The sequence below is a fragment of the Meles meles genome, chromosome 21 (genome assembly GCF_922984935.1).
Source record: "Meles meles chromosome 21, mMelMel3.1 paternal haplotype, whole genome shotgun sequence".
NCBI lineage: Eukaryota > Metazoa > Chordata > Mammalia > Carnivora > Mustelidae > Meles > Meles meles.
Window position 1 is genome coordinate 8819615 of NC_060086.1, and position 24228 is coordinate 8843842.

The window sequence follows — 24228 nt, forward strand, 5'->3', positions numbered from 1 at the left end:
TCAGGGGAGTCGGGACAGAAGCAGCCTGCGCGTGGGGATTTCGGAACCACGTGACTTTCGACTAGACCAATGAGCGGCGACTTCTTCCTTCTGCGCAGCTCAGACGCGAAGCGTTAGCAACTTCGGAAAACTTTCTCTTCTCATTGGCTGAGGGAACTGGAAGTGGTGAACGTTGAACCAATCCCAGAGCTTCTGGTGGCAGAAGGCGGGGCTTCTGGCGAAAAGGGAGGGATTAGAGCCTGGTTGCTTCTCCCTCCTGCCGCCGGTGACTTTTTTCCGCCAACTTTTTGAGGAGCTGTCCCACCGTGGAGCACGTTCCCCCTTACCCGCGCCTTTGGGAGATGGGCAGGGTGTTAGCAGTTTTTTTTTTTTTTTTTTTAATCAGAAATGGGGAGAAGTCATATTAAGAAAAAGAAGGAAGAGGGGCGCCCGGCGGGCTCAGTCCGTGGAGCATGCAACTCTTGATCTCGGCGTCGTGAGTTCGAGCCCCACGTTCGGTGCGATTACAGAAATAAAAACTTAAAAAAAGAAAAAGAAAAAGAAGGTTAAGTGACTTGTCAGTTACTTATTGGCCTACCTGGGCCTAGAATTCCAAGGATGAGTCTCACCTGTTTAACCCTCCACGTGGCCATGTGTCTGGGAGCCCCGGAAGAGGACACGTACCCCCTCCCCCACCTGATCACATTAGCACAGCCTATTGGATCGCTGTAACAGGTTAACGGAGTTATCACCTTGGAAAGTATTTTAAAAAGTGGGAAAAGATGGGTGGGAAATCAGCTTTGGTGGGAAGAGGGAGCAGGAGAGCTGGGCAGACCCTGGAGGGAGGGCGAGGGAGAGGGGCTCCCATCCCCATCTGTCTCCAGGTGTCTCCACGGACCCCCATCTGCAAGGGTTTCCAATTTCCTCCATCGGTTTCTCCGAATCTGGTCCCCAGGGCTCTGCGTGCCCTCTCCAGTGGCTCTGATTTACCTGGCACTGGGATTAGTGTGAGGAGGTGTTGCCTGGAGGAGGGAGGACTGCGAATGCGGAGGCGGGGGCGTGGGGGGGGAGGCCCCGGGGCAGAGTATAGAGGTGCTGGCGGTGTGGGGAGATAACTAAGCCAGCAGTCAACCCCTCCGCCAAAACCCAAGGCACCTCCCACCCTTAGTCCCGCTGCCCAGCCAGGACAAGGGGCGAAGTCTCGTCGGCCGGACTTGAGGCCACCCAGCTGCGCCGGACCCCGGGCCCGCACGCCCCCACCCCACCCCCCTTCCCCGGCACCTGCTCTCCGCCCACCCGCCCCCAGGCCGCCCTGAGTCCACTCCAGATCCGGGCCGGGTTTCCTCCGCGTCGCCAGGGTCTCCGCCCCTCGGAGCCGCCGCGCGGGCCCCGCAGAGCGTCGCGGCGGGAGGCGCCCGCAGCACCCGAACCCCGAACCTCCCGCCCGCGTGCGGCACTGAGCCGCGGCGCAGACCCCACATCCGCGCTCCAACCCCGAGTTGGGACTGCTCCGGTCCCCGCGCGTCGCCCGAACTCGACCCTCGGGGCTCCGAAGGGACCCCACTCCCGACACCGTTCGCGGTCCGCGTGGCCTGCCCCGCTCCCTGTCTCGGTATCCCGGTCCGGGCTCCGGCTCCGGCGAGGTAGGGGGCCGCGGGCCTGGGGGGTGGGGGCTGGCGTGCTCCTCCTCCGCGGAACGGGGGCAGCAGAAGGCCACCGCCCCGCCCCCCCCCCCCCCCCCCCCCGGGGAAGACAGACAGCCGCTGTGCCCCTTACAGTCCTACCCCTCCCCGTCCGGTGACCTAGATAACTGGGACCCGGACTTTGCCTAGATGTTCAGAATCACTTTCCCGTCCGTCATCCCTCCCCCATCCCGTCGTCATTGCGCTCCCACCTGTCCCCTGAGCCTGGCGCCCACGGGGACCCCTGCCAAGTAGACAGCTTCCTTCGGAAGCTCTGTCCCCCCTGCCCCCCCAATCCCCACTCCTGGGAAGGGACAGGAAAGACTGGGGAAAACGCTCCAGGACAGCTCCCTAATCCATGGCTGTGGCTCTGGGGCACCCCCCATGGCTCATTGGTCTATCATCCTCATCCCCTGCCTGTGCCCCATTTCATCTTGTCTCCCCCGCCTCTGTTCCCGAGGTCTCTATTCTCTTCCTGACTCTTTTTCTGGCTCTCTCCTCCCCTTGACCCCTTCCCCCATCGCGCACCGTGGGGAGAAGGGGGTGTGTCGCTGCTTTCTATTTATGGTCTCCCTGGGGAGGGGGGTGCATTGCTAGGACTTTTTTTTTTTTGGCATCTGCTGGGCCCAGAGTCACGAGGTGTCAGGTCTGTGTCTGGTATCCGTGCCTCCTCCCACTCCCCTCTCCCATCCTCTCCTGCCCCGCACCTCCCTGTCCGCCTTTGTCTCCTTCCTGCCTCCCTTCCTGTCCTTTTTGCTCTCTTCTTTGGGTGCTTTGTGTTGCTGCCGTCTCTTTGTCTCCGCCTCTCCGCTCTCTGCTCCCTCGACTCCCTCTTCCAGCTCCGAGAAGCTGTCGACCTCAAGGGCATCAATATTTCAGGTGTGTGGGGTGCGGTGGAGGTGGGGTGGGGGCCTCCCGGCATGCCCAGCGAGGACTTTAATCATCCCCTCCCAGAGTGAGCATTCATATTTATAAGATTGAAAGAATGGATCCAAGGATGCAGGGATATGGAGGGCAAGGGAAACGCTGCCCCTCTTCCTGGAGCTCAGTCCAGGAGATGCCTGAACTACATCTCCCACAGTGCCCTGGGGGCACAGGGCTCCCTCTGCCTTCATACATTATGGGAATGACAGTTCAAGGAGCCAGGTTGGAGGGCACTGCCCTGAGGGATGGAAAGGGATCAGAGTGTGGGGATGGAAAGGGATCAGAGTGTGGGGCCAGCGTTGGGGGGCCAGCCAGCAGCTTTGGCTTGGCCTGGAGCTTCTGGCCTGCTTTGTTCCCAGCACCAACCTCCCCCAGGATTTAAGGAACTTGGAACATTTGTGTCCCCGTCCCCCAAAAAGGGAATAGGTATAGAGGAGTGCCTAGGAAGAAAATGAGAGAGATGAATTTGCAAGCTCTTCCTTCTTCCCTGTGACCTCCTTACAAACAACCTTATCCAAGATGAAGACACACCCTTTGGAAAGAGTCTCCCCTAACTTGAAAGCAAAGGAGGGTAACCGAAGCCTCATGTCTTGAATCAGTTGGATGGGTCCCTGTCTCCAAGTTGCTCACATTCTGTCCCTTTTGGGGGCTGTAGGAAATTGTCGAGCTCAGCTTGGAGCTACCAGCTCGTATTTTTCAGGGACCGGAGAACTACTGGTGAGGTTGCCTGGAAATGGAGACAGAAGCCACAAGCTGACTTGCTCATTTCTGAGACCCATCATGGCCAGAGCCTGCCACAAGGAATCTGATGCTTGAGCGGGTCCCAGGCTTGTTGGCATGGAAGTGCTGACAGTGCGGGGAGGGCGCTGGGGTTTCCTCCCAAGGACCCCATCTCTGGTTCTGAGCTTTTAGTTCTTGGGACTTTTGACTCCTGCCAAGGAAGGACCCAATAATTCCTATCCTTGCTCTTCTGCCTGGGTTTGGAGGCCCAAATACACCAAAAAGAGGTCTCCCCCACTGGCCGGGGAGCCAGGAAAACTTAACCTTGACCTCAAGCCTGGCTCTATCCAAGCGGAGTCACCTTAGGCCAGATCTGAGCCTCCTTTGGGTGTCCGTTTCCTCACTGTTAAAGAAGTGGGATGAACTTGATGATGTCGGGTGGCTCTAGCAGGGGCTATAAGATCCTGAGTCTTTGCTTCCCCTCTCTCTGATGATACTGACCTGATGCTGTCTTACCTCAACCAGGTAAGGATCACCCAGGAGGGCCTTAGACATCAGCATCAAGGTGAAAAGAAAGAGGGAGATGGGGCTTTTGTTTTGAAGTTTCATCTGTATAGCAAGCATGCTGTAGTTACGTGTGGGAGCTAAGACCATCCCTAAACTCCTTAGTGTCATTGTTTGTCCCCTCTCCCAAACCTAGGCGGTGTGCTTGTTAAAAAAGCAAACAAACAACAAAACCAGTATCATCCCCCACAAAGTAGCTAGTAGACGTGTCTCCTGGGATGTTGGTTAATGAGGCTTGAGGTCGGTTGTAGGAAGGGACTGTTATAACTGGCTGAAAGAGAGGAGGGGGGTTTAATTGGTTGATTTGCTTGGTCTGGAGGGGAGAGGTCTGGCAATGAAGAGCCATTAGGACTTGGGGAGGGGGCTTTCTCTTGGCCCTGTTTCTGGCAGGGAGAACAGAAGAGGCCAAACTGTGACAGATCCAGGGGAGATGACCCAAAAATGAGAATAGGAAGGACACAGAAAATCTTGAGTAGGAGATAGGGTAAGAATTATAGGAAGAAATTAGAAAGAAGAACAGAGGGAGAGAGAAAAATCAGAAGAGACTCTCTGGAGGGAAGGTAAATGGAAGAGGGGCATAGGTGATCTTTGTGGACATTCTGTTTGCCGGAGCTCCAACAGAGCCTTTTCCCAAATGATCATCTAGCCTTAGAGGGGAGCCAGGTTTCCCTATGGAGAAGGAGGGAACAAACTCCAGCAGGAGGAAGGGAAAGGCGTTTTGATCAGCCTGGGAGGAATGACTTGAACTTTTCTAATGGACCTATCCAACTGTCCACTCTGGTTTATGTTTGAATGTATGTGTCGAGGTGGGAGTGGAGGGTACTGGACTGGCGATAGGGGAAGATCTGGAGTTTATACCCCCCCCCCTTTGCTCTGGGATTGTGACTGGCAGTGGTAGGAAAGGGGGGGATGGAACCCTCTGTTTTCCCCAGGGACCCCTTTTGTAGAGAGAGTGCAGATGGTGGTTTCTCACGTTCTTGCCGAGGTCTTGGAGAAGTGGTGGGACCTTTTCAATCTTTTACCCCTTCAAGGGCCTTTTGCCCCTTGTCTGAGTCCCTAGAGGCAGCCGGATGTGAAGGGGATCTTGGGAGTCTCTGAGGAGCTCATGGAGTTCCCGATTTGTGACTGTTGAAGAACCCCCTGGTAGGTTTGGGAGCTCTGGGAGCTTGCCAGAGCCAGAGGCCCTGTATTCCCGGGGTCTGTGTGGAGAGCAGAAGAGAAGGGGTATTTGTGTAGGAAAGGGCTGTGAGGACTGCAGGTATAGGGGTACACATGTGGAAACAGGGGCTCTGACCACAACACTGGGTTGTCTCTTTTCTGCAGGGTGACGAAGTTGGAAGCCAGGTGTGGTGCAATCCGCTCAGAGGTCCCTAAGCCTGAAAACGAGGCCAAGTCAGATGCTGAGCCACACTCAGACGCCTGGAGGGGGAGACTGCCACGTCCAGATCCGGATTATCGCGAGACCCCGGGGCTGAGTCAGGGCCTGAGGCCAAGGCCAAGCCCTTGGGGGCCAACCCCAGGTCCAGATCGGGGCCTGACGCCAAGGCCAAGCCTTTGGTCTTCGTGGTGGCACAGAACGGGAGTTTGAGGAGGTGCTGGCCGTCTCGGGGGGCATCTCCAGTAGGCCTCGACTACTACGTTCCCAGCCACTACCACAGCCGGCTCCCGGATCCCGACGGCACCGTGGTGCTGGCCAAGCCTAAAGGAGGAGTGGTGAGAGCCGGGGCCCAGGTGAAAAGGGGGTAAAGCCACGTTTGGGTGGCTGGGATCTTAGGAAGGAGAGGAGACCTGAGGAGCCAGTCCGCTCTGGAACCAAAGAGTAGGGCGTACGGATTCAGGGGCCCAGCGGTGAGCGCAGTACTGGGAAGAGTGGAGGAACCAGAGGGAGGGACTAGTGAGCGCTCCGGTGTTTGAAGAATCGTTTGAGGAGTTTGGGGGAGCAGGAGCATAAAAAGAAGAGAGCAGGCAAAAGAAGGCAGACTGGAGGTGAGAACAAGAGCGGGGTCAGGACCCCTAAATGGACTGAACTCTCGCTCAAAGAGCATCTGGAAACTGCGAGCCGTCCGGGCTGCGAGAGGGGGGTCGGGGCGGAGCTAAGAAGAACCGGGGGCGTGACAGGGCCTAGGGGGCGTAGCCAGCTCCTGGGGGTGGGGCCAAGGAAAAGGGGTGTGGCGATGCCCAGGGACCCGGTGTTAAGCGGAGCTGGATCCTCTCTAGAGGTGGATGAAACCGGGAGGGAAGGGCCGGCTCTGGAATTCGAGACCCGAGGGCTGAGGAGATCTCCCCGGGCAGGCCCGGGCCTGGCCTGGCGCCCGGGGTGGGGACGACGGAGTGCTCAGCGTGTGGGAAGAGGCGAGTCCCGTGGGGCGGAGGGCCCCCTGACGGCGTCGGTCCGCAGATCGCTCTGGAGTCGGTGCCCTTGATCGACGCCAGGGGGACCCGTGCTGGTGGAGGGGCTGCGCGTGGCACTCAGGGAGCGCGGCAAGGGCGTAGCGCGACAGCACCTGGGGGTCAGGGTGCCACAGCTCACGCGGGACAACCAGCTGGGCCCCCGTGAGCTGGAGAAATACCGCCCAATCACGCAGCAGGTGAGAAGGACCCGGGAGCTCGGATAACCAGGCGTCCTCCCGCCTCGCGCAGTCACGGGCTTGCTTTCTCTGCTGGGTCTGCCGAGTGGGGGCGCCCGTGAGCGCTGCCCCGGGACTCGCAGACCTGACCCAGGCCCTTTTGCCTAGTGGCAGTCAAAAAGCTCCCGACTCCTAGCCGTCAAACCCTCAGTCCTTACCCCAGATGGCTGGCGAGCCCCGGCGTCCGGAGTTCTGTGACCCTGCCTCCCCTCTATTGCTCCTGCTTCCCTTCAGGGACCCAAAGATCCTGATCTGGGCCTTTGTCCTTTCCCTGCGCCTCCCTTATCCTACCGACTGATCTGTTTCCCACCCATCCCCTCCCCTCGGAGACCCAGGGCCCCACATTGACCTCGCCCCTCCTTGGGGATCCAGGCACATATTCAGAGGCACGCCTCCTGCTGTCGCCCTCCGCACAGCGCGACGAGCTTCCAGGAGGGACCATCATCCAGGACTGGCAGCCGAGGGAAAGCAGCCCGCGCCTGCTAGCGGCCAAGGCCTGGAGTGGCGCGTGGACAGCCCCTCGTGCTCATGCTGTGCACGCGCCCCTTTCCCATCTCGCATGGCGGTGACGGCACGTGGCGCTACCTCAACATCAGCGCCTTCGGCAGCGATGACGCGCAGGTGCAGAGCCAGCTTTTGCGGCACCTGCAGCGCCAGGCCCCGCGCCTCGCCGGCCTCATCGTCATGTGCCGGCTTTTCCCAGCGCCCCAGTTATGGTCACGGCTGGCTGACTTCTGCCAGGCCGGCCGGGGGCTCGAGCTGCTCAAGGGTGATACAGAGCAGCACCTGCTGAGGCCGCCATCTAAGGTCTGTCCTATCGGAGCGGCAGAAGCAGCACTTTAGATCTGCTGAAAGCCCAGACCCGCTCTGTCCACAAGCTCCGCCCCCTCCCCCTGCTCGCCGCGGTCGGCTCTGAAGCCTCACCTTACTTTTTACCCTTACTTCTCTGTCATCTTGCCTCTAGCGCACCCCGAAGCCGTTGCCCACGCCTTGATGCAAACCGCCGGGTTTGGGGGAGGCCCTTGCGCTGCGATTGTCCACCCTTTCCCCCTTCCCAGCCTTCAGAGCCTTTCCTTGTACGCCGCCTTGGCCTGACGGTGAATTCGGCCCTTCTTGGCTTCTCCCTCCTGCCCCCTCGCGGATGGGAGCGGGCAGAAGGATGTGCTCTGCCCAGCTGCCCAACACGTATTACTTTTCTTCCTCCCGCCCTTTCTCGAGCTCTCAGAGCTTGCCCAGCACTCTCCTCCTTGCCTCCCTCTCGGCCTCTGGCGTTTCTCCCTCACTCTCCTCTCCCTCCTTGCCTCTGTGCCCTCACCCTCCTCCTCCCTGGACCTCCCAGACACTTAGCTCCCCGTGGCCCGTTTGTCTGACCCTCCATTCCTCTTCCCCATGACCTTTTCATCACCCACCCCGTTTGCAATACGGAGCCTGTCAATGATCTAGAATTATAATGTCCTCTTGACCCTGCAGGGACGCATCTTTCCAAGCCTGCCCCCTCTGACGGGTCTCCTCCAACTTTGCACCATGTTGCTATGCCGTGCTATGCTCTGCTCTGCCCTTCCCATGCCCCCAACCAGTGGCCTGAACCAGGCCATGGACCAGGGGGGTTGGGTTGCAGAGTCTGGCGTGGGAGTGCAGATTCCTCAGCCCAGCATGGGGCTGTTCTCCGATTCTGACCCGGCTGCCTTCTAGCGCCACTGGAACCCCCACCTCCAGGTTATTTCTGGACATCCCTCCCTTCCTACGGTTTCTTTAGGCTTTTCGGACTTTGGCGGTTTTCTATTTGAGTCCAAGCACGCAGCGCTGTCTCCTACACTGGATGCTCCTGTCTACCACGGAGGGAGGAAACAGGTTCGCAAAGATCAAAGTGACTTCCAAGTCATTCAAAGTAGCTTGGAGCCAGGCAGGGCCTAGAATTCCAGAGTCCCAAGCCCTGAGCATGCCTCAGAACCGCCCTCCGTGGGACCGTGAGTGCTGGAACTTCTTGCTGGACGATGGAGAGTTGGTGGGGATTTGTTGACAGCAAGCACAGGCGTCTCTGGGGATGGAATCAAAGACGTGGGCAGAGAAGGGCGCCTGGAGGTGGAAGAAGGTGGGCGAAGAGGCCAGCCGCTGCTTCATCGCTTCCCCCAGTTCCGGTTCTGCTGTTGCTGCCTTTGGCGTCTGGCCATGCTGCCACCCTCCCTGTCACTTCAACCGTGGCTGTATTGCAATAAAACGGACCCTTAGCCTACCCTCTGTGTCTGTTTCACTTCTCGGTGGGGGAAGGATGAGACGCGTTATCCTCCCCCGCCCCCGCCCGCCCTTCCCCAGCAGCCTGTATTAGAGAGGATCTCTAAGCCCTGTGGCAATGGGGCTAATGACTTCCTGGAGCTGGAGAGGGCTGCTGGCCGCCGCGCGCCCCCACCCCCACCCCAGCCCAGCGGCAGAAAGAAGCGGTTGCTCTGGAGCGAGGAGGGCAGCTGCGCGAAGCCCTGACAACCCCGGGTCTCTTTTTCCCCTGGACCTAGGAGTCCGCTGCTCTCCAAATTCTATGGGCTTCTCTCCCAAGTTCCCCTTGGCATCCAGGACCGGCCTGCCTCAGCCCCACAATCCAGGCGTCTAACTCGCGGCTCTCGGCTCTCTTGGCCCGAGCGCTCGCTTCCCGGATTCCTGGGTGGGCCCCCCGCGGAAGGGGGAGGAGGTGGAGGGAGCTTGGGCACCGCCCCCCGGGAGCCGAGCTCCGGAGCGCCGGAGACTGCGATTCCGAAAAGTAACACGCGGGGGCGCCAGGACGCGCGGACGCCGGCGAGGCAGCGCAAGGTGGTTTCCGTCCGTGTGAGTGTGTCCATGGGCGTCTTTGTGTGTCTGCGTTTCTGTACATGTGTGTACGAGTCACAGGGTGTCCGGGTGGGATGTATTCGGGACAACGTGCCTGGTGTGCCCCAGAATCAGGTACTCCAAGTGGCTTTTGGATGAAGAGGCTATTTGATATGTCACTATGTATGTGTGGATGGGGAGGTAGGCAACTGTATCACCGTGTTGTGCAAGGCGTAGCCTGTGAGTCCCTGAAACCGCATCTTGGATTTTTGAAGTCACATTCCCTTAGGGTTTTTACCCCCTCCCACCATCCCATGTAGAAGGAACGAGGGCTCTCAACGCAAATCTCCATTACCCTGGTCACATCTTCAGCATGTGTCTGAGTGTCGCTGCCACGCTAGGTGTGATATTGTGTTTGTGTAAGTGGGCGTGTCTCAGAACATCAGTGTAACTCTGAATAACAGTATGTCTGTGTGTGACAGGTGGATGTTGGAGGAGGCTGGGGCAGAATTATGAAAGTACACAATTTGCTATCTCTGGTTAGTTTGTGGATATCATCTTCATGGCGTGTGTGTTTTTCCTTCTCAGTCTCTCCAGAAGCTGTCTCTCTTTGTGTCTCCCCTCATCTCTGTCTCTTTCTCTCTCTCTCTCTCTCATTCTCTTGGTGACTCATCTCTGCGGCTTTGCCCTCCCCCGGCTTGCTGGGTCTCCCATCCCCCACTCAGGAGTGGGTGGGGGTATGAGAGAATGGGGCCCTGGAACTGAAAATCAGGGTGAGCATCCCCTTCCTATTACTCATCATTCCCAAACCCACCAGTGGCCCCCAGCCCCCTTTCAGTCCCCTCCCCAGTACTCCCCACTATACTGAACTGGGCTGGGCAGGGGATAGGGCAATGATGCTTTTTAATGGGGCCATTCTCAGGGGGGACCTTCACCTTCTTTCAGTTCAAACTGGAGACCCCTGCCCCTCTCATAAAGTGCCCCCCTCTCTGCCTGTCCCCCCAACGCTGACGCAATGAAAGGCTGCAGAGGTGAGTCACCGGTTGGGGGGAAGGGAGGAATGGGGGGACGATGAGCTGCAGGGTCCCCAAGCCCCTGCCCTCTTTTTCTCTTCCAAACCTTCCCAGGGAAAAGACACAGGGGTCTGTCCACCCCCCTCCCCTGGCTTTCCAAATCTTCAGTTTGGATCACTACTCCATTGGACCCCCATCTTCTCCTGCTGCCCTCTTGGAGAGTATGAGAGATTCAGAAACAAAGACAGAGAGAAGGATTTATACAAATAACTCAGAGCAAACACCAGGCATCCCCTCCAGCTCTCCATCTCAGCATTGCCTTTTCCAGCTCTGCCTCTCCATTATCTTTCCTGCCTTCTCCTTCCCCTACCGATTCCAGCCAACTGTCCCCAGGTCCAGCTCTTTTCCAGAAGCCCCTCGAGTCAGCAGGGTAGGAAGGGCACAGCACATCTCTGAGAGGTGGGGTGTGTGTGAATGAGCACACCCAGGTAGGAAACTGAGATGAAGAGAGGCAGAAATAGATCCAGAGATTCAGAGTCCATACAGATGGGATCCAGACAGATTGTGGAATCACCAACCCTATTGTTGGGGGGGTGGGGTGCCCTGGCTTCCACCTTGCTGCCCCCCTCCCCCACCCCACGGTGGCTGAGATTCTTGGGATGTCAGTGTCTGAGAAGCTCCCCTGGGCTCTGGGCTTAGTGGAGGAAGGAAGGGGTGAAGAACTGGGAAGAATGGAAGAATAGAGGAACGCTCTGAAAACCAGGGGGCAAAGACCTGAACTTGGGGACTGCGGGTGAGTGGCTTTACTGCACAGAAATCTAGAGATGGTGAGCGTGGGGGAGGGGCAGGCATGATCAAAGACATAGAGACATCCGTATAACTTCTAACATAAATCAGAAAGCATGGAAAGATTCAGAGAAATAAACAAAGACGCATATGTATACACACACACACACACACACACACGTGACACACCAAGCCAGGTTCACTTTTCGGACAGCAGCAGATCCCCAGACTGGACACACTCAAAGCTTCCCAACCACACAGGTATACAGACACCCAGAAGGATTGGAACCCACATGCACTCATACTTATACAATGACATCTGGAAACAGGCACAAACATGGCCACATAGATTGCAAGAGATTTCATATTTAAAGTGGAACACTATCATGCCTATCCACTCTATCTGATTAAGTACACAACTGGTCTTCCAGTTCCCTTTCTCCACCCTCCCCCCATGTTTCATTAAACTCTGCACACAAACACACATAGGTGCGTGTGCACATAACAAGCCCACAGGAACACAAACCGCTTCTTTAGGTGCCTGTCTCCCCTCATCTCACACTTAGTTCTTAGCCCCATCAGCCTCTCAGTCTGCCCCCCTTGGCTCTTTCCCTCCCCTCTTCCTTCTCTCTTGGATGACTTCCCCTCCCCCCTCCAGATGTCTGAGCCATCTCTCTGATTCATCCTCCTCGGGAAGGTAACGTGACCCCCTCCCCATTCCACTGCTCACAGTAACCAGGCTGGGAAGATAAAGGGGAGAAGAAGAGGAGGAGAAAGAGGAATGTGGGGAGCCCCCAGGTTAGGAAGTGGTCCTAGATAGTTGCGTGTGTTGGGGATGAGGGGGCGAGGCAAAGCCTTGGGGTCTACTGCCCCCTCCTCTCTCTGCTTTCTGTGGTATCTCCACAGTCACCTTGGTTCTCAGTGCTGGTTTTTTTTTTTTCCTCCTTTAGCCTGTTCCTTCTACCTGTTCCAGATTCCTTCCTTCCTCCCTCCCTCTCCTGCTCCCTTCTCTTCTCTCCTCTCTCTCTACTCCTCCCCACCTCTTTCCCTGCAGAGCTGATGGGCTTTCTTCTGGGAAAGTCCAGCCACTGATGGAACCAAGAAGCCACTGCTGGCTATAGAGGAAAGCACGTGAGTGTGTGTGTGTGTGTGTGTGTGTGTGTGTGTGTGTGTGTGTGTCAGAGAGAGAGAGAGAGAGAGAGAGAGAGAGAGAGGAGGGTCAGTGCTAGGAAGAGATGAGAAGGGGATTGAGGACTGGCTCTGAAAGAGTCTCTGAGCCCCTGAGAGACAGCCCTGATCTCGGTTTCCGGAGTCTTAGGGTGTGGGTGCCCTGCGTGTGCCCACAGGCACCCCTGTGTCCGCAGTTCTTGTGTGTCTGGCATGTGTCATTGTCACTCCCCCCTTTCCCTGCCCACGCCCCCGCACAGCTCTCTGCCTGCACCGCAGCCCCCTCCAGCCTCCCTCCTCCCCTTCATTCCTGCAGTGACTGCTCCCCTTGCCTTCCTCCCTTCTCCCCTGCCCCCTCCCCATTTCCGTCCTCCCTCCACCCCCGCCCACGGGCTGGTCTCCCTTCACTGGACCTGGCTCGCTGATGGATTCTCTTTGCGCAATCTGTGCGTCATCGCCCCCCCCAACCTCTAGCTGTCCAAGCCCCCAACCCCAACGCCTCTGGCAGGAGATACGGACGAGGGGTCTGATGGTTAGAGAGGGGCTATCTCTGACGTTGCACCCTCACCCCCCCACCCCTCTGCAACGCGTTCAACCTTCCCTTTAAGCAATGGAGAGAGCTGGAGTTGAGTCACCCCCCCAACCTGCACAACCCCCTCCCCACCTGGTCTGCTCTCGCCCTCCAAACGTCCTTTGGGGGGAAGCAGAGGGAGGGAAAGAAGCAGGAGGAGGGGTGGGGGAGAGGTGGGCTGACAGGGGCAAGCCGGGCCGCCAACATAAGCTACAGAGTGAGCTGGACAGAAGGACAGACACACCTTTTTCTCCAAACACGCACCGACTGTGAACAGATACGACACAGAGGCACACATCCTCAGTATTTCCCCTTTCTTCCGACTCGGACCCTTTCCAACGGGATTACCAAAACCGCAAGATCCACCCATCTGCCCCGGCCCAGGGCCGGCACCCCGCACCGCAGATCCGCGAACAGCGCCAGCAGGCGCCCAGATCAGTCCCTCCTCTCTCGGGTTCACGCCGTCCTTGGGTGTGTTCCCCGTGAACCGTGCGTGCTGTCGGGGGTGGGTAGTCCAGCCCCTTCCTCGGCTTTGGAATCTTTATCCTCCCCCTCCCCAGTATGGATCTCCTACTGATGCCCAGTCAGACCCTGGGAGTGCCCCCATTCTGTTCGGCTCAGCGACGCGGGCTCCCGCAGCTGCAAGTTGCTCTGTAACCTACCCTCCCGCCTTGGAGCTTCTCAGCATTCACCCTTCCATTCATTCTCCCATTCATTCATTCATCCTTTTCTCCTCGTCCCTCCTTCATTCATTCATAGCCCCCTGCCCCGCCCGCCCCGGCGATTTCATTCATTCATTCATTCATTCATTTCCCCGGTGCTAAGCTGGCGCACGCCCCTCCAGCCAAGGCTCCCGGCGCGCAGGCGCGGGCCGGGAGAAGAACAGCTTCTCCAATCACTGGGCTGCCCCCCACCTCGAGGCGCCCGCCCGCTTCCCCATGAATGAACATTGACGTCAATGGGGCGGGGCGATCCCACGTGACCCTGCGCTCTCCCCTTTATAAGGCGGCAGCGGCGCGGGCGCTGTCCAGCGTGCTGAAGCCGGAACGAGCGAGTCTCCCAGAGCCGCGCGGACCCAGCTGAGCCCAACCCACTGGACGCCAGAACTCGACCGTCGCTCCTATCCCAGCCACTGCTCGGAGCCGAGGCGGACGCGTCCCGATCTTCCCCTGTCCCCACCCCACCCCGACCCGACCCTCCTCTCCACCTCCCGCATCGTGACACCAGCTGGTAAATACTCCGCTGTCCATCCCTCAAACCCTCGGCAGCCGTGGGCGTGAGGGAGGGTTCTCTCTCCTCCCGGATGGGGGTGTTAAAAACACAGCGGGGAGCCCCCGGTAAGGGTCCCTGGTAAATGGGGGAGTCGCCGCTTTTCTCTTGCTGCTGAAGTCGCCCACGCACCATCCGGGGAGTCCTGTGGGGAGGGATCAGAGATTTTTTCCCCCTTATCTTAGCTGCTTAGTACGTGGGCGCTGGCAGTGAGATGGCTTAGGCAAGGGGGCGAGGAGGCACTGGGGGGGAGCGAGGGTTGCGGGCGTTTTCCCATTTACACGACTCCAGAGATCGGCACAACATCTCTCTCCTTTGCACCTAAACGTCCCTCTTCTGGGTAAGGTTAGGGGAATGAGGGAAGCCCTGGGTTTCCTGATTAAAGGTGGGGGAAGGGGATATAGAATCAGAGAGCGGAAAATTCTTACAGAAACCCTCTCTTTCTTTGGTCCCTTCTATTTTTCACAGTCTCCGGCAGTCCTTTGGTCATGAAATCGCTCAGGTTGCCGGTTTCCACCCTCTTCTGCTTCCTTCTACTGATCAAGGGGTTGGGAGCAGCGCCCCCGGGGCACCCTGAGGCGCAGCCACCTCCCCTCAGCTCTGAACATAAAGAGCCGGTAGCTGGGGACGCAGTGCCCGGACCGAAGGATGTTAGCGCCCCAGAGGTCCGAGCCGCTCGAAATTCTGAGCCTCAGGACGAGGGAGAGCTTTTCCAGGGCGTGGATCCCCGGGCGCTGGCCGCAGTGCTGCTGCAGGCACTTGACCGCCCCGGCTCGCCTCCCGCGCCCGGCGGCTCCCAGCAGGAGCCAAAGGAAGAAGCAGCAGAAGCTCTTCTGACCGAGACCGTGCGCAGCCAGACCCACAGCCTCCCGGCGCCAGAGACCCAGGCACCTGCGGCCCCGCCTCGCGCTCAGACTCAGGAGAATGGTCCCGAGGCTGGCGACCCCTCCGAAGAACTCGAGGCGCTAGCTTCCCTGCTCCAGGAACTGCGAGATTTCAGTCCGAGCAACGCCAAGCGCCAGCAAGAGACAGCGGCAGCGGAGACGGAAACTCGCACGCACACGCTGACCCGAGTCAACCTGGAGAGCCCCGGGCCGGAGCGCGTGTGGCGCGCTTCGTGGGGAGAGTTCCAGGCGCGAGTCCCGGAGCGCGCGCCCCTGCCACCCCCTGCTCCCCCGCAATTCCAGGAGCGTATGCCAGAGAGTGGGCCCCTTCCTGAAGCCCACCAGTTCGGGGAAGGAGTGTCCTCCCCCAAAACACATCTAGGTGAGGCATTGGCACCCCTATCCAAGGCGTACCAAAGCCTGGGTGCCCCTTTCCCCAAGGCGCGCCGTCCGGAGAGCTCACTCCTGGGCGGCTCTGAGGCGGGGGAGCGCCTTCTACAGCAAGGGCTGGCGCAGGTAGAGGCCGGGCGGCGGCAGGCAGAGGCCACACGGCAGGCCGCGGCGCAGGAAGAGCGGCTGGCAGACCTCGCCTCCGACCTGCTGCTCCAGTATTTGCTGCAGGGCGGGGCCCGGCAGCGAGGCCTTGGGGGTCGGGGGCTGCAGGAGAAGGAGGAGGAGCGAGAGAGCGAGAGGGAGGATGCGGAGGCGGAGCAGGAGAGACGCGGCGGGGCAGAGAGGGTGGGGGAAGAGGACGAGGAGGCGGCGGAGGCGGAGGCAGAGGCGGAGGAGGCTGAGAGGGCGCGGCAGAACGCGCTGCTGTTCGCAGAGGAGGAGGACGGGGAAGCCGGAGCCGAGGACAAGCGCTCCCAGGAAGAGATGCCCGGCCACCGTCGAAAGGAGGCTGAGGGGGCAGAGGAGGGCGGGGAGGAGGACGACGACGATGAAGAGATGGACCCTCAGACGATCGACAGCCTCATTGAGCTGTCCACCAAACTCCACCTGCCAGCGGACGACGTGGTCAGCATCATCGAGGAAGTGGAGGAGAAGCGGAAGCGGAAGAAGAACGCCCCTCCCGAGCCGGTGCCGCACCCCCGGGCCGCCCCCGCCCCCACCCACGTCCGTTCCCCGCAGCCCCCGCCCCCTGTCCCCGCCCCCGCCCGAGAGGAGCTGCCCGACTGGAACGAGGTGCTCCCGCCCTGGGATCGCGAGGAGGACGAGTTGTTTCCCCCCGGGCCCTACCACCCTCTTCCCAATTACATCCGGCCGCGGACACTGCAGCCGCCCGCTGCCTCGCGCCGCCGCCACTACCACCACGCCCTGCCGCCTTCGCACCACTATCCTGACCGGGAGGCCCAGGCGCGGCGCGCGCAGGAGGAGGCGGAGGCGGAGGAGCGCCGGATGCAGGAGCAGGAGGAGCTGGAGAATTATATCGAGCACGTGCTGCTCCGGCGCCCGTGACCTGCCCTGGCTCCGCCCCCGTGCGCCGCTACCGCGTGCGCTGCCACCCCCCTCCGTGTTTCTCCTCTCCTTTCTCGGTGTTTGCATGCACCCCAGCCCCGCCCCTGGCCGCCTCCCGGCCCCGCCCCCGGGCTGCGCCGGGACCCGTCAGACCGCTTCCCGGATTCCAAGCCCGAACACCCCAGACTCACTCAAGGAGGCCCGCCGGGGCCACCCCAGGCGGGCGGGTGGTTTGTGCGAATCCCCCCCACCCCGCACCGGGCCTCTGTCCCCACCTAGTCCCTCTCGGGACGTCCCCGTCCAAAACCGGAAAAAGCTGTTCCAGTTAATTGTGCGAAGAAGTGTCTGTCTCCTGCCCTTTGGGCCTCCCAGGAGCCTCTCCACCCTCTCCAGATCGCTGTGAATTTACCTATTCTTTCCCTTCTCTGTTGTAAATACCCCTCACGGAGGAAATAGTTTTGCTAAGAAATAAAAGTGACTATTTTATTAGGACTTTGTTCTCCGTTATTCACCCGTCCCCTTGGGCCTCCGTGGTCCTTCCCAAGGGGCGGTGAGGGAAGCGCCGGCCACAACACCCATCGCCTCCTGTTCAAAAGCCAGGGTGGTGGAACCGCTTTCAGCCGCATTTCAGAGTAGAATATGGCCCATATCCATGAAGAAAGCCCAAATTCCACTTCCAGCCTAGCGGGGGTGGTGATCGTGGCCTGTGGCCGGTTGTGGTGGGTCCCTAGGGTGGGGCAGCTCCAGGCCACTTAGAAGCTTCTTCTAGCCTCCAGCCTCTTAGGCAGTCCTGGTGGCTCCTCACAGCCCGATTCCAACCTCACCACTCGCCTCCCTTCCCCGGATCCCTAAATTCCCTGGTCTTGTGTATTTCACAACACACAGGGAGAAGGGGCCTCCAGCTACAGAAACACCCTGCTTTCAGCCACTTCTCAACCCTTTGGTAAGCATACACGGTTGGCTGTACCCTTGACCCCCTGATTCCTCTCTCCAAATAAAACTCAACCAGCTGAATGAAATCTTCCACAAAGGAACCTCCCAGGAGTGAAACCATGTCCCCAGGAGTTGCTTGTCCCTGGCTGAAGGTGGCTGGGGAGCTGGGGGTACCAAGTTCAGAGAGGCATTGAGCTCACAAATCCGATTGGAATAGGGGCGCTCAGCACAGATTAAATTTTCACTTTGGATAAAGGATGGATGTATTTTCATAGGAGGCGAATCCTAAAAATATTCATTATCATTCAAATTGAACCGGAGGTCCTCTATTTTTGTTTGTTTGTTTTTTCCTTTAACGCCAGCAATCCCAGTTCCCATCCTCTCCTGACTTATCCCAGGGGCCTTTCCTTCCTTCACAGAGCCCAAGCAGACAAAGTCCAGAAACGCTTTTCCTTTTATTTCAGAGGAAAGGAAATAAAGTCAGACGCTTCCCACACCCCACCCCTTAGCTCCTCTCTGGAGCTTAGCTCCTGCCTCACCCAAAACATGGAGTGAAGGAGGGACAGTCTCCCATAGAGCCTGCCCTTCCCCCAGCCATCACTTCCCGCAAAGTGGCAAGATTAGAAAAAAATTAACCATGTTGTTCCTCCCCTGGCACTGGACAGAGTCCCCGCGGCGGCCGAGGAGGAGGAGGGTAGATGAGGGGAAAGGTCTTCCCTCTCAGTACTCAGAAATCCCCCCACCCCTATCCCAGGCAGAGGGGCTGCCCTAGCTGGCTACTGGGGCAGGGTGGAGGTAGGTTATGGGGCAAGGGAGAAGAGAAGAGCCCTGAAAACCTTTTCCCTTTAACCTGACGTATTTATATATTTACAGTTATAAGGGAGGGGAGAAAGTCTGGGGTAACATTAGTTCTTCAAAGGCAGGGAAAGAAAGCCAAATAGCACCCCCATTTTGGTCACATTTTCCTACCTCCTAGCTCCTAAAACCTTCGTCGGGGAAAGGGGAAAGAGGAGATAGAGGTGAGGGAAGGAATGTTTGAGGGTCCTGAGCCCACAGCTCACTCCAGAAGAAGGTGAGGCAGCAGAGGAGGGGCGGCTGGGTCCCACCAAGAAAAGGGGCACTCGTGCCCTGCCTCTCCACCAGCTCCCCACGGCTCCACGGGCCCAGGCGGGGTGGGGGGCTATGCCAGCCCCATCTCCTCCAGCACACTGCGGGGCGACTCATCTTCCTGAGGCAGAGACAGAGGGTGACGCAGAGACACCAGGAGAGGCAGAGGAAGGTGGGCAAGACAACAACAATCACAGGTGGGGGGGGGACACAAACGGGGGGGGGGCAGAGAAAAGCCAATGTGAGTTCAAAGCTGGAACAGTCTCCAGTCCCCAGTCTCCAGGGACCAGCCACTAGAGCCAACTGTGGCAAGTAGGGGTTCCAGGTGGGGTCTGCCACCCCCAGAGAACCCCAAACCAGAAGCTTGGGGAGCAGGGGGCTCCGTCTCTGAGGCAGAGGGGAGTGAAGATGGGACTGAGGGGTGGGAACCCTTGCTTTCTGGAGGCTGGGGGTGCCAGATGGTTGGGTCCTTTGATTCAGAGTGGGGGCAGGGAGGAATAAGTTGGCATCAGGTCCCTGAGGGAAGGTGAACCAGACTGCAGAGAAATGAGTCATTAGGGTCTGAGCAGTGCCCTAGTAATAGGGGTGGGTGTGTGTGCCAGGGCACGTGTGTGTGTGTGTGTGTGTGTGTGTGTGTGTGTGTGTGTGTGAAGGGGAAGCTGGACCAGTGAGGTGCCAAGTTCAATCCTGCCCTTTCTCCTACCGCAGAGATGAACCCCCATCTCTCCCCCTCCTCAGAGCCAGCCCAGGCCGGCTTGCTTGTCATTGCAGATTCTGGTGACTCATCTCCCTGCACCAAGTCTCAGCAGTGGCACAGCAGAGAGGGGGCAGGCAGTAATGGGGTGAGGGCGGGGGCGTCGGAGAGCAGAGAACCAACAGTCAGGCACCCTCTACCCCAACCCCCAAATCCCCACAGCCCCTTGCTTCTGAGGAGCAGAGGCTTTTGGGTGTGTGTGTGCTGTTAAAAAAAAGTGGGGGGAGGGGACCCCACCTCCATGAGACACCAGGGAAAGAAGAATTACCTACCATGTGCCCCTCTCCGATTCCCTGAGCAACCCCAAATGCCAAGAGAAGTATGGGACCAAGGAGATCTGGCTGGGACAAGACACCTTAGGTCTCGGGAGAAGGAGGGAGAGCGGGCACAGGCGGGCTGCCTGCCACCCTGACCTCCCACCCTGAGCAGTCAGTCAGTGCTTGAGGGCAAGCTGGCCAACCGGGCGCCATGGGGGCCAGACGCCACAGGGAGGGGGGTTCCCTTGGCGGCCGGAAGGCGGCAGCTGTGGCTGGGAGGTGAGGTATCCAGGGAAGGCAGGGCCCCCCTGTGCCATGGCACTCTTCCTCCTCCTCACTGTCCCGGGCCCGTACCTCCTGCAGCAGGTCAGCCTGCTCGATGGCCTTCAGCACACTCTTTTTGGAAGTGTCCTGGACATCACCCCCCATGAGAAATTCATCCAAGATGAAGTAGGCCTTCTCAAAGTTGAAGATGATGTCCAGCTCGCACACCTGGGGGGACGGGGAAAGGCAGAGTTGAATGTCAAGGTGCATTCCCACCCCACTGGCACCCCAGCCGCCCACCTCTTTTCTTCTCATGGCTCCACAGTCTTCTTTGTGACCACTGCTCCCACCTCGGGCTCCTGCCCTAGGCCTACGAACCCCCGAACCCCAAAGCCTTAGTACTCGGTTTAACTTTTCCTTCTCCTTGTCTCGCCTCTTTCTCTGTGAACACGAAAGATGAGTTGCTCTAATCTACACTTGACTGTGATTCCTGTTGCCTTCCCCCCAAAATCTGTGTCATTGTTTCCCACCAGGGGCCGGGCTAGCCTCCCTGCCTGGGCGCTACGGGGCCAGGAAGGAGGAGATTCTGGATCACGGGTGGAAAGACTTGAGCGCCAAGCAGGGCTCTGCCACCACGCCGCGAGATGGACATGACATTTCATTTCTCTGAGTCTGGTTTCTCATCGGAAAATTGAGATAACACCACCTACTCACCAGATAAAATGAAGACCAGACACGAGAGCTTGAAAGCTCTTTGTAAACTGTTAATTTGGGATACAAATGAGGAAATTATTACTTCTCCCCATCTAAGGTCTGAGCTGACTGTCCATGCCTGGGCTATCCCTGCTCTCCCCCGCTGATCAGTAAATCCAGACTTGCTGGGCATGGGACCCGACATCACTAATTAAAAAAAAAAAAAAAAAAAAAAATCAACTCTCCAGAAAATTCCAATGCGAAGTCAAGGTCAGGAGCCACTGATAAAACCTGAATGTGGGCTCTGTCCTGAATGTGGGCTCTGTCCTTTTGTGAGACCTCGGAGCTCAGCTCTAGATGTACTGAGTGGCAGATTCTGGTGTGTACCGCCCCCCCCCCCACTCCTGGCTGATTAAGGGATATGGCTAATAGGCTTAAGGCTTAAAGAGGGGAATTAATTACTGTTCTCACTGTTCCAACTTCACCTCTCCCAAACCTTCCAGGCAGAGACTGGAAGGGTCCCAGGGTTTGGTAGAAAGAGGGGACTGCTGGGTACGGACAGGGCGGGTGGGGAGACTTACGCTGCCGAAGTACTTGTCCAGGAGCTCCACATACCGGTGGATCAGCTCCAGCGTGATGAGCTCATTGTCTTGGCCTTCGATGGCGCAGCAGAAGTAGAGGCTGGCGTATCTGCGGGCAGGGGCACAGGTGGGGTCGCTGGAAGGGCTGCTAGGCCTACTTTAGGACCCATGCGCTGTGTGCCCAAACTCCCTTTCTCCTTATTCCCAGCGCAGGGTCTGTGTCCCTGCTGGACACAGGCTGGGTGGCCCCAGGGTATGCAAATAGTAACAACTCACTCTGCCTCTTGGTGGCTCTCACAAGACAGAGGCAAATATGCAAGCTCTTTCCCTCTTGCCCTCTGACCTGTTCAGTTTGACTCAGCAAAAACCCAAGGCAACTAATCCAGCTGCTCAGAGAAGGAACTGGACAGGTCATGTGTGTGTGTGTGTGTGTGTGCGTGCGCGTGTGTGTGCGTGCGTGCATGTGCATGCGCGGCACGTGTTTGGGGAGAGGCGGTGCAGGATCAATTATTGTTGAATGAGGCTGAATGAGGACAGGATAAGGCCTTGGTGACAGAGCCAGGTGTCAGGCATGAACGAAACAAGTGGGGAACCAGAATTTCTTCCAGGTAAGTTTGGACAGCAAAGGAAGCTGGAGTTCCTCACTGCCCTCCAGATGGCCTTAGCTCTCAGTTCTCCCTGACCTTATTGCTCAGCCATTTGAACCCATTGCCAGATCCCCCTCCGGCAGGATCCGGACAGCTATGGAAAGTCGGTGGCGAGTCACCTCTTATAGACGACTTTGAGATCCCTCCACTCCAGGAAGCTGCACATCTTGGGCTTGCGAGCCAGAACAACCTGCATAAGCTCCCGGACCATTTTCTTCCGCTCCTTGTCTGATGTGGCCAGGTACCATTTCTGCAGCCGCAGCTTCCCCTGCCGGCTGAACAGCAGCATGAATCGCATCTAGGGGCAGGGGGCAGAGCTGAGGGTCAGAGATCTGGTTCTCCGGGTTTGTTTACTCCAGAAACACAGCTACGGGTGTGTCCCACAAATGCCTCTAACTCTTCTCTATTCACAGCTCCCACGGGCTTCAAACAGCAGTCCTTGCTGTCAACTCTGGGTATGCCCAGCAGCAGGTGCCTTTCCTTCTGGGGCATGTCAGAGCTTCGGAGTCTGTCATTTGGGTTCAAATCCTGGCTCCAGTAGTGGAGAAATTTGCCTCGGGTGATAATTCTATGTCTCAGGGCCTCAGTTTCCTGGTCTGTAAGATGGATGTAATAAAAGTACCTACCTGTTTGGAGGGATTAAATGAGTTGCTACACACAATTGTGCCTGTCACGTGGTAAGGACTGTAACACCTTAAGTGTCACTATTATTATTCCTTCACCTCCTGTTTCCTACTTCTGTCTTCCAAAGGTCAGTAAAATGCCTAGTACGGTGACAAGCAGCTCATAGCTGAAGCCACAGAGATATTTGCTTTCTTCTGTAGTCCCTCTACCCACCACCATGCTGAAATGGGGTATTTTGTCTCTCCAGAAGCTTCCTCAATTCTCCACCCTATTCCTAACCATACACCCTTGCGGATGTCCCCAATGCACTGCCCTCCGGCGCCAGTCGTATGCCCAGGGGTAAATTCCACCCTCTTCTCTCCTCAGCCAACCAGGCCTCTGGCCACCGTCAGTCCTGTCTTTCTTCCTTTTAGGGTGCCTCTAGCTATGCACCCACTCTTCTCCAGATATCAGGTGACCGAAATTAATTTCCCTCTCAGTTCCTCGGGTTAGGACACCGCCATCCTGTGTGGTTCCTGGAGTTTTGTGGAACAAAGTGCACGCTGAGTAGAGTGGGGAGGAGTACACAGCCCTCACTACCCCATGATGCACCCCCAGTTTCCCAGTTCCAGGGGGTCCAGTCTACACCCTGGAGTTAGCTCCTTCTCCCTGCGGTTCTCCTCTCCCTGGGCATTACCAAGGGCTGGGATCCGTGGGTGTTTGAAACTGGGCTTGTTTAGGAGATTAAATGAGAAATCAAGGGGGTCTGGGGGTGGGGAAGGGGACAGGCTGCTAGCGTGGCAGGAGGGCAACAGAGGGGCGCAAGGGAGCCCTTCGCCTCTGAGACTGGGGGGCGGGGGAGCGGGAAGCCAGCAGGAAAACGGAAGGCCTGGGCTCCGGAAAGAGAATGGGATGGGGGCGGAGAGCCAAGAGCACGGGAGCCGGGGATCTGAAGCCTGGGTCCCGGAGAGCAAGACCTCGAGCCCACTTGGCTTTCCCACCTCACCCCAGCCTGCAGGCGAGCAGAGCGATAAACCGAGGCAGGACATCCACTCCTCGGACCCGGAAACTCTCCCTTCCCACACACCGCTCTCCCCGGGCCCCCCCGTTCCTCTGGGCTGCACGGGGAACAGAGGGTCTTGGTGACCCGCCAACCCCGCCGCCTCCCTTCGCCGACAGGCCTCCGCGCCCCTCTTCCTCGAGCGACTTCCTGTGGCAGTGGTCGGGACCCCCTGGACCGCCACCCGCGCGCTACCCCCGGCTCGGGACGGTTCCGCCGCCCCCTAATCAGTCCCCTCTCGCCCCCCCAAATGCGCCCCCTCCCCGTCCCTTCTCTCTAAAGCCGTTTCCAGCTGCTCTTCCTTGCGAGGCCATCTGGCCCACCCGCCCGCGTAAGCGGGGCCTCTGAGGACCGGAGGAAGAGAGGGCGGCCCCCACAGAGGGCGGCCCCCAAGGACCCCCGCAGGTGCAGCCCACGCCCCTCGGTTCCCCCTCCCCTCCCTCTCCACACAGCCTACCATCCTGCAGCCTCCGGCTCTGCGCGTCCCTCTTCGGCCACCGTACGCGCCAGCTCCACTCCCTTTTTTAACCTATCTCCTCCTTCCCTCCCTCTCGTCTGAAGCCCCGCCCCGTCCCGCCCCGGCTCCGAGGCCCTCCGGGAGGCGTACCGCGCAGGCGCCAGCTCTGCGGGGCGCGCGGGCGGGGCTGGAGGCGGAGATGCGGAAGCCATGGCAACCAGGTCCTCGACTTCAGCTGTGAGTAGCTCTGTCGTCATGGTAACAAGGCCTTCTGGTGGGCAGGTTGGAAGATGGGGGAGGAGGACAATGAGGTCCTCGAGCTTCGGAACCTTGGGGGGAAAAGGCGGGAAAGGGGGTGAGAGGTGGAGGGGACGACTGGTGGAGTTTGTGGGGAAACAGGGACGACTGAGGGGGGCGCGGGGGCGATGG

The 24228-nt window shown here is 58.6% G+C and overlaps 3 protein-coding genes across 3 annotated transcripts; 2 read left to right on the forward strand and 1 right to left on the reverse strand.

Moving 5' to 3' along the window:
* Positions 1-69: 69 nt before the first annotated feature.
* NAT16 (N-acetyltransferase 16 (putative)) lies at positions 70-7550 on the forward strand. Its single transcript, XM_045994148.1, is given in 11 exon segments — positions 70-112; positions 1161-1622; positions 2501-2540; positions 5193-5286; positions 5358-5436; positions 5439-5491; positions 5493-5582; positions 6268-6300; positions 6302-6481; positions 6757-6998; positions 7000-7550. Coding segments are annotated over 11 exon segments (1656 nt in total). The 3' UTR covers positions 7340-7550.
* Positions 7551-12167: 4617 nt separating this feature from the next.
* VGF (VGF nerve growth factor inducible) lies at positions 12168-16929 on the forward strand. The gene is made up of 3 exons (XM_045992548.1): positions 12168-12225; positions 13838-14062; positions 14570-16929. The coding sequence occupies exon 3, from the start codon at positions 14590-14592 to the stop codon at positions 16441-16443; it is 1854 nt and encodes a 617-aa protein (XP_045848504.1). The 5' UTR covers positions 12168-12225; positions 13838-14062; positions 14570-14589; the 3' UTR covers positions 16444-16929.
* Positions 16930-17812: 883 nt separating this feature from the next.
* AP1S1 (adaptor related protein complex 1 subunit sigma 1) lies at positions 17813-23894 on the reverse strand. The gene is made up of 5 exons (XM_045994203.1): positions 23800-23894; positions 21799-21977; positions 21033-21141; positions 19849-19986; positions 17813-18604 (listed from the first exon to the last, which is right to left on the reverse strand). Exons 1-5 carry the CDS (start codon positions 23800-23802, stop codon positions 18557-18559), a joined length of 477 nt encoding a protein of 158 aa, XP_045850159.1. The 5' UTR covers positions 23803-23894; the 3' UTR covers positions 17813-18556.
* Positions 23895-24228: the final 334 nt, after the last annotated feature.